The 17,775-nt window shown below is 47.5% G+C and overlaps 1 protein-coding gene across 2 annotated transcripts in view; it reads left to right on the top strand.

Annotated features, from left to right (window-relative positions):
• Positions 1 to 17,620, top strand: part of EEIG1 (estrogen-induced osteoclastogenesis regulator 1) — a 37,284-nt gene extending 19,664 nt beyond the window's left edge. The window contains exons 1-11 of one of the 2 annotated variants that reach the window (XM_071766566.1): positions 989 to 1,097; positions 1,363 to 1,483; positions 1,790 to 1,819; positions 5,257 to 5,373; positions 5,767 to 5,813; positions 7,728 to 7,879; positions 9,007 to 9,111; positions 9,717 to 9,906; positions 10,063 to 10,184; positions 11,228 to 11,297; positions 12,220 to 17,620. In XM_071766566.1, coding sequence (XP_071622667.1) covers positions 1,421 to 1,483; positions 1,790 to 1,819; positions 5,257 to 5,373; positions 5,767 to 5,813; positions 7,728 to 7,879; positions 9,007 to 9,111; positions 9,717 to 9,906; positions 10,063 to 10,184; positions 11,228 to 11,297; positions 12,220 to 12,265 — 942 coding nt within the window. In that variant the 5' untranslated portion in view covers positions 989 to 1,097; positions 1,363 to 1,420 and the 3' untranslated portion in view covers positions 12,266 to 17,620. Of the gene's footprint in view, positions 1 to 988; positions 1,098 to 1,362; positions 1,484 to 1,789; positions 1,820 to 5,256; positions 5,374 to 5,766; positions 5,814 to 7,727; positions 7,880 to 9,006; positions 9,112 to 9,716; positions 9,907 to 10,062; positions 10,185 to 11,227; positions 11,298 to 12,219 lie in introns of those variants that run through there. The other variant, XM_071766565.1, reaches the window with a different exon arrangement.
• The last annotated feature ends 155 nt before the right edge of the window (positions 17,621 to 17,775 follow it).

The following is a 17,775-nucleotide window of genomic DNA, read 5'->3' as shown; positions in this document are numbered from 1 at the left end:
GTCAGCTACCTCTTTTCTGTTCTGTGGTCGTCTTTGTCAGCACATTCATATCCCACAAAACAGTTCAGAGGACCAGCAGGACCTCCTGGGTCAGGATCCAGGTCCTGGTATCCATCCTGAAGGGATTGTTGGGCTGCACACTGGATTCTGCCCCTTTCCCTCCTTCCCTGGAGGGCTGCAGCAGTACCAGGACTGATCCTTCTCCCCTTTGCCACCGATCTCTTTGGCCCACACCATGCTGGGTCAGATGGTGGGAAGTTTCCCTTTCCCTGCTAAAGCAAGGAGTTTATCAGGTGCCCTTGCTCCTTTGTCCTGTGCCAAGAGGAGTGATAAGAGCAAGATGCAAACTTGCCAGCTCATAGCTATCAAAGTGCCGTCCCTCTCCCCCCCCCCCACCTCATTACTTTGAGAACTTAATTGGCTGAAGGCCAAGCTCTGAGCCACAAGCTGATCAGGTCCTGCAGAGGCTCAGTGGGGACCCTGAGCCCTGTGGAATGACCCCCACACCTTGTTTCAGGTCTCCTTTGAAGGGTGAAATCCAGCTTCCCAGGGGCTCTGCAGAAGGCAATGCAATACCTCAAGCAATTCCTGAGCTTGGGAAGGCTTCTGCTCTTCCTCCTGTGGGCTCAGGTTGTGCTGGAGCTGTGTGTGTCTCCACTCACCATGGAGATGAGGGTAGGCTGCTCAGAAGCTGTGTAAAACCCCCTCCTCTCTGGCTGAAACTGCTTTACAGTCCAAAACCCTCCCCATGATTTGAAGCACAGCGTTTGCTTTTTGCTTGGTGTGGCCCTGTCTGTGTGTACCAGGAGTGTTTCCACGTCCATTCTTGTCCTCCTTTGAGCTGGCTGTCCTCACTGGCTTAGTCCCAGCATAAGAAACAGGATGGCTGCCTGGAAGGGACAAGCTGTCCAGGACACATAGCACAGAGGCTGTACAAAACAGGCACACTGTCAGAAGATAAGCTTGTGAACCTTCAGCCCAGTTCAGTTACTGAGGTTGGCTCTGTCCAGGCTGGATGGTGAATGAGCTAAACCAGCTAGGCAGGAAATGTCAGAGAGCTTAGGAGAATTTGAAAAGCAAACTCTGTTGGTGGGATGGTGAGTCCTCACTGTGTCCTAGGTGGATTTTACCTGTATTGACTAGTGTAGAGCTTGATGCTACCAGAACACCTTTGTGTGGTGCAGTTTCAGGTGGTCTGGACCAAGCTGTGTTGTAGGTGATCTGTACAGGGCAGGTCACCAGTCATTAAAAAAAATGTTTAATATAGCTGGGCTTTATTTAGCTTTATGCCTTTATTTGAAGACACTATTAAGTTTGTTTTGGGTTGTTGTTTTTTTGGGTTTTTTTTTTGCATTCTTATAGAGAAGAGGTTCAGGAAAACTGTGTCCGCTGGAAAAAGAAATTCACCTTTGTGTGTAAAATGAGTGCCAACCCAGCTACAGGACTCCTGGACCCCTGCATCTGCCGAGTATCTGTCCGTAAGGTGAGCATCCAGCCTCTGCTCCTGGCAGGGTACTGATGTCTGTTAGTAGCTGCTTTTTTAGCAGCAAGAATTGCTGCCTGGACAGGGGTAGGAAAGAGGTTATTTGAGCCAGGGTGCAACTCAAATGGAGTCTCTCTCCAGTAAGGGTGCTTGACAGAGGGTGGGAGCAACCAGGGTGGTTCCCCTTGGGAAACAGGGGTTTGTGAAATCCTAAGAGCAAATTCCAGGACTGTGTAATTAATGATTTTCTCCCTGTTTCCCCAGCACATATAACAACTGCTTTTCCTGTTTTGTATCCCATTATAGGAGCTGAAGGGCGGAAAAACCTACTCAAAGGTAAGAGCACAGAAAGGGCAAATGTGGAAGTAGTGATGGTCTTGTCTTCTCTTAGTGCTTTACACCCATTAGAAGCCAGTGGCTGTTGTGTGAAGCAGTTTGGAGAGATGGTCATTAGTTTGTAGTTTAAGCTTGAGTTAAGCAATTTCCAAAAAAATTTGACTTGTTGGGACAGCATCCAAATTGCACTGGATGTGGATTGGAGACAGGGGTTGGGAAGATGATCTGTGTGTCCTCAAACTTTGGGGAAGTTCTGAGTCAGATGTGAACTCTCTGGCTTCTGGCAGCATCTCACCAATAAAAGAACACAGATTCCAGTTCTGTTCTCTAGAACACAGCAGCAGCTGTGGCTGGGGTAGGCACCTCACTGCCTTGTGAATGCAGGCAGAAATGTACAGCAGAGATCACTGCCTTCCAAAACACAGGAGGCACTGAGGCAAAGACCAAACAGTTCAGCAGGGGTCTTAGTTTTGGGTTGTCCTCCCTTGTTTTCTTGCCTGTGCCATGGGAGAGACAATGGGCCACCCCCTTCTCCTCTTTGTGCTGCATCAGAAACAATGTTGGCTCAGAAGCTGAGCTCACACAGAGCCTGAAACCATCGTTGTTTGAAAATGAGCCACTGCTGTTAGTTTCTAATAAACAGATGTTCAGGTCGTGTACAACCTTGTAAGAATTTCTTCTAATCAATACCCTTCTTGAGACCAAGGAGGCAACTGGCTTTGATGGGTGAACTGCACTCACTCCTGTGTGCTGCTATGTGATAGAAGACAATGTTGCTGCCCGAACTGTTCCTCTTTTGTTGCTAATTAGGACATGGTCTCTGGGGCTATCAGTTTCTTTTTCACTAAATTCACACTGGGGGAGGTTATTCCTCCCTTCTGCAGAGCAGCCTGTGCAGGGAGAGCAGTATAGCTGGATAAAGAGACATGCCTCTGAGTCAAAGTAAATGCTTCAGCCTGTTCCTCCTGCAGTGTCCATCCTTAAGCTTCCCACAGGATTTGTAAACGTAGAATTAAAAGAAGCCTGAAGGCATATCTCCATGGTGGAGTTAACCTGTGCTCTTATTCAGGCCATGTTCTAACCTACTTTCCTTTTAGTCAGTCTCCATTTGTATTTAGTGGCATTTTGAAAGAGACCCAGTTGCTCCAGCCCTGAACTAGAGACCAAAACTCAGGTACTTTTCATCTCCTGGGCTGGCATCTTGTTTGTTCTCCTGTGAAGAAGATGGATGTGTTCTCCTGGAATCCAACAGGAGATGACCTGAGCCTTTTTGCAGCACAGAGATGAGGGATGTCATGCCAGACAGGGTGATTAAACCTTGTAGTCTTGCCCTATGGACCAGGCTTGTTCCAGGCAGGTCCCTGTGACAGAACTGTGACGTGGGACTCCTGACATTTCTCCCAGAAGTCTATGAAAATGCAGCTTGTGAAATACTCTTTACCTGCTCCCCCCTTCAGCAGGGACTGAGAGTGATGGAGCTGTTTGTGCTCAAGACAGAGTTTCCATGGACTCACACACCTTTCTGGTTTGACGTTAATGTCACTTCAGTGTCAGGGGTTATGGAGAGGAAGCCAACAGGAAGGACTGACAAAGCGGAAACTCTTTCACCGAGCTGGAAGAAACCCCATCAGCTGGCTGGCAAACTGAGGAAACTATTCTGAAAGGTTATATCTGAAAACATCCTTTTGTTAAGGGATCCTTCCTCTATATACTGGGAGTCTGCTTCCTGAGAAGAGCTTCTGACCTCAGCACGTTACATGGGTCGCTGGAGCGTTCTTCCACACTCTGTCCTCCAGTGTTGATCTTCTCCCAGAAGTTAGTGCTGCAGTGGAAGAAAAGGGATCTGGGTCTGGGCCACTCCTGTGCCATGTCATTCTGCTGGTGTGATCATGCTGTGCCTCCTCTGCCTTTCAGTTTCCTCACAGTGATGGATTGAAGCTCGCTCTGTGACTTTCTCCTGTCCTGTTTATCTCAGAGATAAAAGTTCACAGTTTTTTCCTTATCAGTGAATATTCCTTAAGTAGCATAGCACTTGGCTAGAAGAGATAGAGGAACATCTATAGCCTGGGCTGGAGAAACACATGAGTTAAGGGAATTCTTCAGAAGGGAGAAAAGTGAGAGAAAAGTTAGGCTATTATTTTTTCTTCCTTTTCACTGAGGAAAGATCCCTGCTCTATCCCACACATTTTTTCCTTTGCCATCAGCTCTTGTTCCCCTTTGAGAATGGGCTGGAGGAAGCAGCTATGCTCATCTTGCTCCTGTCTTCCCCTGGATCATTTATCTTGTGGAGGCTGTGGTTGAGACTTTTGATTTGGAGCAGCGGGACCCAGGCTTCAAACAGCACAAACCACAGTTACTGCTGTAACTCTACCAGCTTCCACATTTCCTTAGGATGGTGCTTCTGTTGGAGGTTCCCAGCTGTCAACACCAGGGCAGGAGAAATACTGCAGTGCACAGAATAACACTAGGTCTGAGCTATTGCTTCTCCATCTTCTCCTCATCTTCTTGCAGAAGCTGATCCATACCTTGGAGTGACACAAACTTTCTGTGCTTGGATGGATTGGCCCAATACAGGGTACAGCATTTCTTCCTTATCAGATTAAATGAGAACCCACTGACTTGCATTGCTAAATCTCTTCCTGAAAGAAGCTACTACTTTCTTTGTTTGAAACACAGTATTAATGCACCAGGAATTAGAGCAGAAAAACAACAGTGCTCTTCATTGTGTTTGTCTTTAATCTAGAAGCATCAGTACCCTCTTTGAATTTGCCTGACACCTTGGCATCCTTCTTTGTTAGAGAAGGTTTAGAGAGCTCACAGCTAAATCTCTCCAAATATTTCTCTTCCTTTCTGCCTGTCAAACATACCACTTGCTTGTTAAACTTTAACAGTGGTGAGGAAACTTTGCTCCAGGAGTTCCCCAGCCCCGCAGCCACATCTCTGCTGCGTGGCTCCTGACTGCCAGCTTGCTGTGCTCAACCCCTGGGTTTGTTTTTCAGGATGGTGTAGCTTTCCTCTGTAACAATACCCTCTCACCTCCTGGTTCACATGCTCCACTGCATTCTGGGATGGCCTGATACAAAGGGTGCCTTATGTTTGTCTATGTGTGATTCTGTTTTTTCCACATCATTGACCTAGTGCCTTCCATGTCCTTGGTTATGCAACGGCTGCGGGTTGGTTAACACTGTCCTGGCCAGCACTGCTTCTCTGCTTGCTTCCTCCAGGCAGGGCTGGCTTCCTGGAAGCCTCCAAGGGTCTACCTGGCTTGGGATTAGGAATGGGATTCTTCCCATCCTCAAGACTCTGTGTGCTGGGCTCCTGTTTCTTCCCTTGCTCACAGGTGCTCGCTCTGCCTTTTGTCTGCGTGACACTGCGGATCCCTTTATTGAGTAATTTTTGTTCTCTCCCCTTCCCCTCCATTGTTTTCTTGGCTACAGCTGGGCTTTGCTGATCTAAATCTGGCAGAATTTGCAGGCTCTGGATCCACTGTCCGTTGCTGCTTGCTGGAAGGATATGATACTAAGAACACCCGACAGGACAACTCCATCCTAAAGGTACAGCAGCTGGTGCTGCCCCAGTGGAAATCCTACTATTAAATTCAGAAAGAGTGCAGTGCTAGATCTGAGAGAAGGTCCCTTTGGTATCTTGGCATCCACTTGGCCAAGTGATGACCCTCAATAGAATTTCTGGTCATCAAAGGAAGCATGAGCAGAGGGAGGGGGGTTCTAAGTACATTGTCAGGGTGGCCAGGCTGGTGTTTTGCTGAGTCACTGCCAGTGACTTGGGCAGGGAAGGAAATAACCTTGCTAAATTCCTGAAGCTGATTTCCTTTGGAAAGGAGCTAGGTCTTGCTAATCTTTACACCTACCCCCTTGACCTCCTGGCTGTTGTGAAATGAGGAGCTTGCTGCAGCATAGCTAACAATGTGCCTTGTCCCCACTCTCCAGGTCACAATTGGAATGTCCCTGCTGTCAGGGGACCCCTGCTTCAAAACGTGAGTTTTTGGGTACTTGCCCCATTCTGGGCAGACCAGGACACCTGGTTCTTCTGCAGTTCTCTGCTGGAGAGTAAAATGGATGGAGAGGGAGGGAGAAAGGGAGGGAGAATGTCCTTGAGTTTTGGAGGTCCAAGGGAAAGCTTGAAACTGGTGATCTGGATTGTTGAACCAGCTGGAATAGATCAGTCAGACTCTGCTGTTGGTGGGTTTGTCCTCTGCTCTGGTTTTCCCAGTGTGGGTGTTGGTTGTGCCATTATTTTCCTTGCTAGTGTCAGTTGGGTTTTGGAAACTAATGGATGTTGATAACAAACTTCATGTTTTGTGTGAAGGATAGAATTTCTCATAGCTCTGGGGCTGGTTTCACTGACCTCCCTGAAGGGAAAGGTCAATGAAGAAAACAGTCTTGGAAACAGACACACTTCAGCACATACCACACAGGATAAAGATCTTGAATTGAAAGGGCAACAAACAAGGCTGAAATACTTTAGTCCTCCTTTTCTTCTACAGGGATCCATTTAGTATAAGTAGGGTCAATTTGAAAGTCAAACTGCCTAATTTTCTTAGGATTTTTGTAGTCATTCCCCTTTTTTTTCCTTATATGTTGATGATGTGCAAATGTCTAAAAATGGAAGCTTTGCATATAGGCAAGTCCTTGATCAGCAGAGCTTTTGAGAAATGGCCCTCATTAGGGGATTAGGCAGGAATTAAACTGTGCTGGGACATCACTTCTGAGCACTGACTTCCTGCAACACTCAGGTGAACCTCCTGGTGTGGAGAAGGAGGGCAGAGCAGGCTGTTTGCCTGAGCTGACAGACCCAGGGCTGCTCTGACAGCTGCTGCAGGAACAGTTTGCTTGACTAAGGCTGTAAAAAAGGCCTCATTAACCTGCAAAGCAAAGTCCCCAAAGTCCCAGGGTGTGTGTAAATCACTGATAACCTGGTGGTTTTTTTTCTTTCTTTCCCTGGGGAAGGCATGCTGTGGGTTTCCTGAAACCTTTACAAAACCTATTTAGCTTCCCATATAAAATCCTCCCAGCACTTTGCAGTGTTTTGATAGAGAAAATAAAGGTCCTCTCATGTAGCACCTTCCCTCAGAGCTCCAAGTGAGACAAATAAAAGTTTTTCTTTCACGCTCCTCACTTAAAGAGCATAATATGAGCTATTAGTTCCACTTCAGACTTTGGTCTTTGGGGAAGTTAGGGCTCCAAGAGGAATATTCACTTTGCTACGCTGCACATGCCATGGCTTCCACCCAAAAACTCTTCTGGAGGAAGGGAGGGGGCTCCAGGCACTCACAGTTCTGCCCTGCAGTCAGCATTTACAAAGGGATGTTGGGAGCACGTAGAATAACCAGAAAAATAATTCTGACAGCTGGAAAAACACTTTAGTCTCACTGAAAAGGAGTTAAATTTTCAGTTAAAAAAGAGAAATGTTATTTGATCACTGTAAAAGTGCTCTCTTAGGGGGATGGGGTTCCTGAGATAAGAGGGTTTTTTTTGACTTGAGTCAAAAAGGTTTAGTGAATGGGTGCTGGAATGGAGAGCTGGACAACAGCAAACTCTGAGACCAGTTGGCCACTGGACACGTGTTGGGAGAAAAGGGCAGCTCTGGATGATCTGGAGGATAGTGCAGGTTCTGAGCCTGTTGTATAAATGATTGATTGAATGGTCCCTTCTTGCCTTAATTGACCTAAGAAGCTTCATTTCTCTTACGATGCAGTCCAGATGTAGCACAAGGTAGAGAAGACCCAAGTTTTGTCTGTAGGAAAGCAAAAGTCACACTGTGTCACTACTCACAGGAGGTGCCAGCTTCTCACCACCACAAAGGGCAGGGGCAGAGCAGGGTGGGAATGGCTGAGATAACTCCTGGTCCCTGCCTGGCAGCTTGTAACCTTCTTCTCTTCTGCTTACAGCCCTCCTTCCACTGCCAAATCCATCACCATACCAGGACAGGACTCGACCCTGCAGCTCACCTGTAAGGGGGAGGGAACCACCAGCAGCAGCAGTTCAGCCACAATTGGTTCCCTGCGTCAGACCAAGCCCAGAGCTACAATTCTGAGCTCAGGTATGAGTGAGTGTCCCTCCTGGAGCCATGCAAGGCTTTGGCTCTGCCTGGACACTCTTTTGTTTTTCCCAGCAATTGCAAGCATGGAAATCACTGATTTTTTTTCATGTTTTCCCACACCCATCCTCACTCATCTGCTCATTAAGAAAACTGAAGGAAAACAAAAACTTGTATTAAATGCAGCTGGGGAGAGGTAGCATGAATCTTTGTCACATGTATTTTTCTGCTAGTGAAGATAAAGCAGTTACACTTTGCTGGGGATTTAATGATTCATCTATTGCGCTCTTCCCTGCTCTCTGTCGTTATCCACTCAGTTATTCTGTTACTCAGACTTATCTGCTGGAAAAGCTCCTCTGAAGGTTTTAGAGGTTGGTTTGAGGTCTAATGGCCTTGTTCCAGCTGCTGATGCAGAGTTCTTCAGCTTCTTGATGAGCCCATTTTCAAGGGCGCTGCATTTTCCCACAGCTTTTTTTTTTTCCTTTCCAGCACACTCCAAATGTGCAGGCAGAAACACTGCACCAAAATAGCACTCTAGTCTCATCACCTCAGTAACTTAGAACAGTGTGCAAGTGGTTTTCTGAAAAAGCTGGTTAACTTGTGCACTTTTGGATAAGCTTGCTGCAAAAGAGACAAGCAGGGGCGATAGGAAAGGAGCAGAGGTGCATCTGTAAGGCATCTGTGTGAAATTCAGATGGGATTTAAATGGCATGGGCTCTCTCACAAGTAATAGAAGGGGAAAGGTAGTGACAGGAGAAGCACCCAAGTGGAGGTTTTAACACATTGCTGCCAGAGGCAATGTGATGCTTTCTTGGTCTTAGCTTAATGATTTGAGTGGTGAGTAGCTTCAGATGATGCCTGTCCTTCTAGATGTTTCAAGATTGCAGAGATGCTTTTAAATTCAGGTGCTGAGTGCTAGAATTACTGATAACTGTGACAGAGAAGCTCACTGTTGTCTTCCCTCCTCCCCAGCTGTGTACAGCAGGATCTGTACAGCAGGGCTCTGCCCACAGTCTCACCCTTCTTCTTTCATCTCGTATCCCAAGCTCAGTCTCCAGTCCAAGAAGGTCAGTGGACAATGTGCTGGCTTGGCAGCTGTGTAAGTGAAGTGCCCTGTTGTTTCTTGGCAGGTGTCCCAGAAGAACCAGATCAAAACCTGTCCAGCCCAGAGGAAGTCTTCCACTCGGGGCACTCGCGGAACTCCAGCTACGCCAGCCAGCAGTCCAAGATCTCTGGTAACCATTGATGTGCACAGCTCTGCCAAGCACTGGCCCCAGCCTCTTTTCTCTCCTGCACATTTTGGGAGTGATTTGTAGTCATCTCTCTCTCCTTGCTCTGTTATCAGAGCCTCCTGTTCAGTCTCTGCAGATGAACATGTCTAAACCTCTGTGTATGGGAGTCAGGACTCTGTGTATGGGGGTCAGAACTCTGTGTATGGGGGTCAGAACTCTGTATGGGGGTCAGAACTCTGTATGGGGGTCAGAACTCTGTATGGGGGTCAGAACTCTGTGTATGGGAGTCAGAACTCTGTATATGGGAGTCAGAACTCTGTGTATGGGGGTCAGAACTCTGTGTATGGGGGTCAGAACTCTGTGTATGGGGGTCAGAACTCTGTGTATGGGGGTCAGAACTCTGTGTATGGGGGTCAGAACTCTGTGTATGGGGGTCAGAACTCTGTGTATGGGGGTCAGAACTCTGTGTATGGGGGTCAGAACTCTGTATGGGGATCAGAACTCTGTGTATGGGAGTCAGAACACTGGTGTGAAGCTGCCCTGCCTCTTAACTGCACTGCTGGGAAGGGGAGGAGGTCTGGGTTGTGATGGCTCTGGTGTGTCTGCAGGGTACAGCACGGAGCACTCCCGTTCCTCCAGCATGTCTGACCTGACCCACCGCAGGAACACCTCCACCAGCAGCAGTGCCTCTGGAGGGCTGAGCATGACAGTGGAGTGTCCTGAGGGAGAACGGGACCACAAACTGGAGAAGCCCCCTCGCCCCCCCAGACCAGCCCTTCTGCTGGACAGACCCTCCCGGTAGGTCACTGAGGAGCAAAGTGCCTCCTCTGGGAGGGCAAGACAGAATCTGCTCCTTTTGGCTTCTTGCAGTAGAACAGAGGTAGCCAGAAGGAAGCTATAGAGTCAGTGTCTTGAAAAGCTGAATAAAGTTTTCCTCTTGTTTTCTCTCACCAGGAGGAAAAAGGACTCAGTGGAGAGTCACCCAACCCGAGTGGATGACACCAGGATCGATGCTGATGATATAGTGGAGAAAATAATGCAGAGTCAGGACTTCACAGATGTCAGCAATACTGAAGGTGAGAGGATCAGTCTCCAAAGGGATGTCTTGCCTGTTTCTTTTTACAAGGCTGCCAAAATTTCTCAGTCAGATCTGATCTGCTATTGACTCCCTTTCTCTTTTGACAGCAGTTTGCTTTCAGTGCTTGCTGGGTGTTTCTGGGGTAGGTAAACAAACCATGTGGGATTGAGAGCTGCACATCCATTAGGAAATAACACTTTCTGCTGTTCTACACGTTCCATCAGAGGCTGAGCAGCAGCTCATACAGGAAGGGAGGGTAAAAATATTGGTTCTTCAGGGCAGTGGATATGGGTTACATCAGCTGTCTGCACTGTTCAGTGGCCTTCCTCCAGGGTCAGCCCAAGGGTATTTATTAGTAGGAGAGCTCAACTGGAGTGGAAACAGTGCCCATGTCTGCAAAAAGATGAGAAGAAAGACAGGCCACAGCATGCTGGTGAGCAGGTCTGTTGGGGTTTCTGAGGAGGGGTTTTCTCCATTGCAGCCACAGAATCTGTTGAGAGAAAACTAATAGTGACACAGCGTTTGTTTTAATCTTCTTTTATCTAATTGTGTTTTTTCAGTAAGTTTTAAACCTGAGTCTAGCTTGTTGAAGGAAGATGCTTCTGTATTTTACTGTTGTTCACTTTAAATCATTGCATATGTCACCTTTCTTATTCATGGGATCTACACCTGGCTCAGCATGAAGTCAAACTAAGCTGAATGTAGCCACCTCTCACCAGCAGAATGTGCTGAGTTTCTCCTCCAGTGATGAGCCTACAAAAGCAGCATGAGGCCCCATGTCTCACCTGCTCAGATGTGTCTAAGCTGACCAAGAATTTGCATCACTGGCATTGCCTTAAAAGAAGCAGCTGGGGGAGTATCAATTAAGTGATTTCTCTGCATTTACTCTTTCAAAGCTTAATGCTGTGATTGGTTTGTACACGAGGCTCCCTTCCAGAGCAAGAAGAGGAGCTTCTTTAGGAACACCAGAAAACATGCACATGCATTCCCAGAAACACTCTTGTTGCCCCCGTTCTGATCCCTGACTTCCTTTGTCTGCAGACAGTAACCTGAGGCTATTTGTGAGCAGAGATGGAACAACGACATTGAGTGGCATTCAGCTGGGAAACAGGTAGGCTTCCTAAAAGGCTGGCAGACTGAGAGGGGCTCCAGAGAGATTAGTTGGCTCTTTGTACTCAGGAAACTTCCACCTTTTGCTACAGGAGAGGTTTCTAAACATCATGTGCTACGTGGTGGCTTTATGCCCACATTAACACCCCTGGGCTCCCTCTGGTGACAGGCTACAGCTGCACTGGAGTGTGAACCCAGTTCTCAGCAGCTCAAAGGGGTAATGTGATCCTAGTTGTGAGATCCAGGAGCAGAAATAAGGAGTGAAAGGACAAAATGGTAGAGGTTGGTTGGATCCTGCAGCCTCTGGGAGGTGGGGAGCTTTGCCTCCTGCTGGTCTGCAGCAAAGCTGCAGCAGTGCTTCAGTGTCCCTTTTCCCTGCCAACTCCCTCTTCTCTAAGGGTTTGTTCTCTTGTGAAAGAATTCTGGACAAATAAAACTTTTTCTTGCCACAGCACCTCTAGTGAAGTGTCTTGGCAAGTTGCCTTTGAGCCTTTATAGCACCTTTTGAGGTTTCCAAAAAAAAAACCAAAAAAAACAAAAACAAAAAAACAAAAAACCAAACCCAAACAAGGCAATAATGGTAATGCAAAGATGTGTCAAGTCAGTGACAAAATTAGGAGCACTGCAAAGCCAGGAACCCTGGCTCTTTGCTCAGTATACTCCCTCCCCTTTCCTCTCTGCTTTAGAAGGATTCATGTGTTACACCCAGCTCTTTAAAGCAGTCTGGTGTTAGCTTGCCACGTAGCTGTCTGGTTTGTGTTACAAGAGTTGACTTCTCAGCAGACTGACTGGTTATTTTCAGTATTTTGTGTGGGGTTAGAGGGTGAGGTTTGTGAGCAGAGTTATGAATAAGAACTTGCTTGCTCTAAGTGACTGAGGACAATAACCTGGCTTTTTCTTCTCCTCCCCCACTGCCTCCCCAGGGTCTCCTCTGGAGTTTATGAGCCAGTGGTGATTGAAACCCACTAAATGTGAAGAACAGGGTAGAGCTGCTGGAAACAGGCCCCCTACCCAGTCCGCTGCAACATGGATGCCAACCTATACCTCTCTTCATGCAGCATTCCAGAAGGGATTTCTCCATGCCCCTCCCCATACATTTGCACTGCAGAACAACTCCAAGACCACTCCAGATCATGCACTTTCCCTGTGTTGGCATTACCCTTCTCTGCTTCCCATTTTTTCCAGTGCCTGTCCTTCCCCCTGTTTCTGATCAGACACAAGGTGTCTGTTGGGTTTATCCTTAGTCCTAGAGGATGTTTCTCATCTGCATCCCTCACTCTACCATTCACTTGCAACAGGGGACTTCTCAGCTTCTGTCTCCCCAAAACTTTGGGTTATACCACTGTGAACTCTTCAAACTACTGGGGGAGGGGGAAACCATCCTAACCAAACTGAGAGCTGCTTCTTTGTGACACGGTGAAATGGCCACTTGCAGGAGGCTTTATTCCACTGACTCTGCAAGGGAACATCACCTTCCAAGGCAACGGTTTTACTGAACAAAGTTTGCTACGGTGTGCACTTCACTTCCTACCCTCAAATCCCCAAACATCCACTTGTCATAGGAAATATCTCCCAAAAAAGTGCATTTCAGAAAACTACCGTGATCCAGATGGGAGCTGATAAACGGTTAAATGCTAGTGCTTGTTGTACCACTAACTGCTACCCCTTCCACTGCTGGGCATGGAAGGGCAGTGTTCATCTGTTAGCACTAGCAGGAGCACTTTAGAGCTTCCAGATTTTACCTGGGGGAGGCTTCTACTTGCTGTTCCAGGAGTGTAATTCCTGTTTGCTGGACTGGTTCAACAAATAGTCACTGTTGGAGCTTGGAATACAAAGCCTCTTTTTCGTTTTTGGGGTTTTTTTGTTTTTTTTTTTTTCCTTGGTGGGTTTTGGGGTTTTTTTGAGTTTAGTTTTTGTTTTGGTTTGGTTTTTTTTTTGCTCAGGAAGGGAACTGCCCTTCTTGAATTGTGAAAAGAATCCAGTTGTCTGATAGCTCTCCCCTGGACCAGAGTAGGATGCAGTTGGCTGCGGTGGTCTCTCTGTTGTGGTGGTGATAAACAATTGCCTCTCTTGGCCTGGGCTAGGAAGGGAATTGGTGTTGGTTGGTCTGTTGGTCAGTAGGGATTTATGGTTCCTTTTGGGGCTGGGGAGAAGCCACCATCTCTGTCTTCAAAGACAGAATGGGTGTTTGCTGCTGCATTAACCACAGCAGCCATTCTTACCTGCTTTGTGGTGAGTGAACTCTTCTGACAAAGCTTCAAACTGTTCCCTGGTTGATCTTTCAATTGCTCTTCTTTGGGTTTGGTTTCTGCAGTTGTTTGGCACTTTAGCTGCCTCTTTTCCTTGCTGTGCATGGCAGAGATGTCAGTCCCTTTCAGCTCCCTCTTAGAGATTCTCCTGGCAGCAGAACTGCAAAGGAGGAGGGAGCTCTGCAGACTCGCTGCCAGCAGGCTGTGCTTGCAGCCCTTCCTGTGCTGACTCTCTCAGCAGATAAGCTGTTTCTGTCTGGTGCCCTTTCCTCTTCCTCTGGTGTCCTGCAGTAGCAGTGGGAGCAGTGACACACTCCTGGGCACAGCACAGGCAGCCCCGTGCCCTCCCCTGGCACACGCGTGTGCGTGCACACTCACACGCCTGCACACTTGTCCCCTTCAGCAAGGAAAGAATTGTAACTGAGCACGTTGTTGTCCAAATCCTTAATTATTCTCATGCCTTTTTTCTTTTTGAAGGAGAAAACAAACAAGCAAACAAAAAAGGATTAATTGGTCTCTGTAGCCAGAATGCATGCAGATGAGCTGCTGGAAAAGGGAATTTGTCAGAATGAGAAACAAGGCATGAAAGGGCCTTGATTTATCTATAAATTTTTTTGTTTGCCCTGCTAGCTAAGGATGGGGAGGGTGCTAGGCAAGGGGGCACAGCTATATGGCTGCTTATTCAGTTTTGATGGTTTCTCTCTTTGAATCAAGAGGCTTCTTTCTGTACTTGGACAGACCACACATAGGATTTGGATCTTTTTCACCCTTTCCCAATCAAAGGGAATTCATTTTGGATTAGGGTAAGAAGGCATACAGGGAACACCTTGGCTTGGTTTAATGTAGGGAAAGGCTGTTGGATCTTTTGAGTCTGTCTAGAACAAAAGCTCTTTCACACTTGCTGGTGTTTTTTAATGGTGATCTCCATTCAGCCTGGGTAGGCTTGGCACTCACTAGCAGGCTGGTGAGCATCCTGCCCTCTTCCTGGGACACTGCATGTCTGCAGGAAGGGGAGAACTGCCTGTTTTTCTCTCTCCCTGAGGCTCTGCCAAAAAGCCAGGCCTGGCCTGACCCTCTGCTGGGGTCAGGGTGAGGGCAGGAGCAGGCTGGGGCAGCAAGGGGTGTTCCTGCCCTGTCTGGCCATGCTGGGCTGAGAGTTGGGCTGCTCCCCAGCCAGCGAAGCCCCTCAAGAAATCAAGTCCAACCAGGGCTTGAAAGCAGCAAGCATAAGCCAGGAAAGGGGCCAAAATCCAGCTCACTTCTGCTGCTCTGCTTCTCTTCCCATGGAAAACAATGGCAGTCACTGTCAGAGCAGTTGGGAACCCAGAGCTTTCTTCTGGGCTCCCCCTGGCAAGGGGCGGCTGCTCTGGGGCGCTGGCAGCTCAGGATGTCACAAGATCCCCAGTGGGACAGAGGGAGGAATCTCCTTCCAGCAAAGCAAGAGGAGAAGCAAGTGAGCTTCTCAGAAAGCTGATCTCACCATCCCAGGCTGGCAGAGGTGTAACCTGCTCCATCACACAGCTGTGGCCAACTTGGCACATCTCTGGCTTCTCTTCCAGCAGCTTGGCACACCACTGCTTGTATTTTTGATAACTGTGTCCCACTAGGGTCTCTCTTCTTTGTCTCCACGTTATTGACCCCACAGGTCCTGGTCTTTCTGTAGCTTTTTAGCTCTCCTACCCCTCATTTGGAATAAGAAAGCAGCCCTAAGTCATTCAGCCTGGGCTGGAACCCCCAGAGCAGAGCTGGAGGAGGGAAGGAGCAGTCTGTTCCCATTTCTAGATCCCACACAGAGCTCCCCAGAGCTGTGTGCCCACCACGAGTGATGCTCAGCATCCCTGGCCAGGGTGGGGTGGGTGGAAGTGGGGTCACTTGTCCCACAGACTCTCTCGGGATGCTGGATCTTGCGAGCACTTTTTCCTTGTGGCATCCCTGCCATCTGTTCCTTGTTGGACTTTGAGCATTTAAGAAGTGAATCAGTTTCCAGACCCAAACCTCTGGCTAGTTTCCTTTTGGGTGTTGCTTTTTTGGTGGTTGTTTTTTTGTCTTGAAGTTTATTGAATTTTTTTTTTTTTTTTAATAAACCCAGCAGGCTGGTGGTTTAGTTTGGTGGTGTGTTTTTGTTTTTTGGTTTTTTTTTTTTTTTTTTTTTTTTGGTTTTTTTTTTTTTTTTTTTGGGGTTTTTTTTTTTGTTGGTTTTTACTGCATTATTGTTTCATTGATATTTTAGTCTGGGGCGGAAGAGGGAGGATGTTCTTCCCCACATTGTTCCCCTTCTCAGGGGATTCAGAGGTGGCTTAAACAAGTAAAAGGACCTTATTGGCAGGACTCTGTGTCCCCTGGGTCTCTGATGCTGGCGAGCAGGGCTGCTCACACCTGGCTGAGCCTGGAGAGCAGAGCTGGCTCTCTGCTCTGGTCTGGGGGCCAGAAATCTGTTGGCTCTGCTCACCCAGCTCCTGGACCTATAGTTGGTGAAAGCCCATTGCAAAGAGTTGGGAAATTCAGTGTAACTTTTTTACTAACTTTTTTTTAAAAACAAAAAAACCGAACAGTGTAAACTGAGTTGTTGTCCAAAAGAATAGGTTTAGTTGTGACTTGGGTGAAGGAGATAGGTTTCAAAGCAAAATTGATGGGGGGGAAAAAAAACATTTCAAAGATGATGACAAAAGGGGGAAGAAGGCTGTTGCCCCTCCGTTGTGTTCTTCTGTATGGTTGGCACTTTACATGGGGGCCTTTGTGCTGTCCTGACCCTCACTGGGACAGGCAGCAAGTGTGTGATCTCTCCCTGCCCCCCCCTCATTGCCACATCACTTTGCCCCCCTGTTCCCCCTCAGAAAGTTAATAAGCCCTTTTAAATGTTTGCTTCAGTTTTTAGAGGGTTCCAAATCGGGCTGAGACCTGAAGAGAAAATAGGTTATTTCATTCTCATCTTAATAGGAGGGGTTTGAGTTTTTATTTATTTTGTTGTTGTTGTTTCTTTTTAAACCGGTGGCTGTGCAGCTGGACTCTGCACTCCCCATCCTGAACCTCTGGGAAAAAAAAAAACCTCACTCCAGGTACGCTCGAGCACCGAGGTTGAACACCCCTCCTGGAGAGGGGCCCCTGCTCTCCCCCCTCGCTGCCTTACCCAGGAGCTGCAAATCCACCCTCTGCCCCCAACACCTCACCCTGAACGAGTTCTTGCTCTGGGGACAGCCCTGTGGACAAGGCTGTGGTCCCCAGGGGGGATGAGTTCCTACAAACACTGCCTGGCTGCAGATGTTTGTCCTTGAAAAGCCCCTTCCTCCCTCTGGGGAAAAGGGGGGGGGGAAGGGGGGGATGATCAGCTCAAAATTCCCCTCCCCATGAGTGGTCCTTCAGCCCATCCCAGCCCGATGCCCTCCACAGCTCCACATCCATCACCCCTGCCCCGTCAGGAGGGAACAGGCATGGAAAACTGGGGAATGAAGAAGGAATTTGGGATGGAGCTCTGAGTGAGAAGTGTGGCTGAGCCTCGGGACTTGCCTCAAAGACAGGGAGTAAGAGTAGAGCCCGTATTTTTGTGGGGGGAGGGAGGGAGGGAGGGGAAGGGGAGATCATGTTTTATTTTCTTGAGAGTTAACTGAGCTTGGTGATCGTGAGATGAGGCGCGCACTTGATTTATATCAGATTCTATAGAGAGATGGCTGATATTTTTGGAAAGGGAATGGGTCTATGCAAACTTCCAAAATTGCTTGAAAGATAGTTTAACATTTTTTTACTTTGAAATCTAAAGATAAATCTAACTTTTTTCTTAAAGCAGAAGCGCGTTTAGAAAGAGAAGCTACTTCCACTGCTCTATTTTGATGATGATTCTTGGAAAGTTTGGGCTGGAGGGAATGACTATTTTTCACCATTTTTATCTTGCTCCTCTAGGTTTGTTTTTTTTTTTGTTTCTTTTTCTAACGGAATGCTGTGGCGTCTTTGATTCAACAGATCGTGTTTGTATTTTCTGTATCTGGTTCCTAATGTAGAGAAATAACAAATATATGAGGAAATCAATATAATGTCAAATGTTGTTATGGTTTGGGGGGAAATAAAGGTTTTTGGTACTTCACACTGATTCTTTTTGCTGTGTTTCTTGATCTTTTCTGGTTTAAAAAACACCTGTGAAGGAAGCAAAAGGGTGAGGCAAGGCCTGTGGGTGTGTAGCACCTTGGAATAGGATTTGGCTTTGCCTTGTAGGGTTTTCTTGGCTGCTGGGAGTGGAAA

The sequence above is a fragment of the Heliangelus exortis genome, chromosome 22, assembly GCF_036169615.1.
Source record: "Heliangelus exortis chromosome 22, bHelExo1.hap1, whole genome shotgun sequence".
Taxonomy (NCBI): domain Eukaryota; kingdom Metazoa; phylum Chordata; class Aves; order Apodiformes; family Trochilidae; genus Heliangelus; species Heliangelus exortis.
This window is presented reverse-complemented; position numbering and strand designations above follow the sequence as displayed.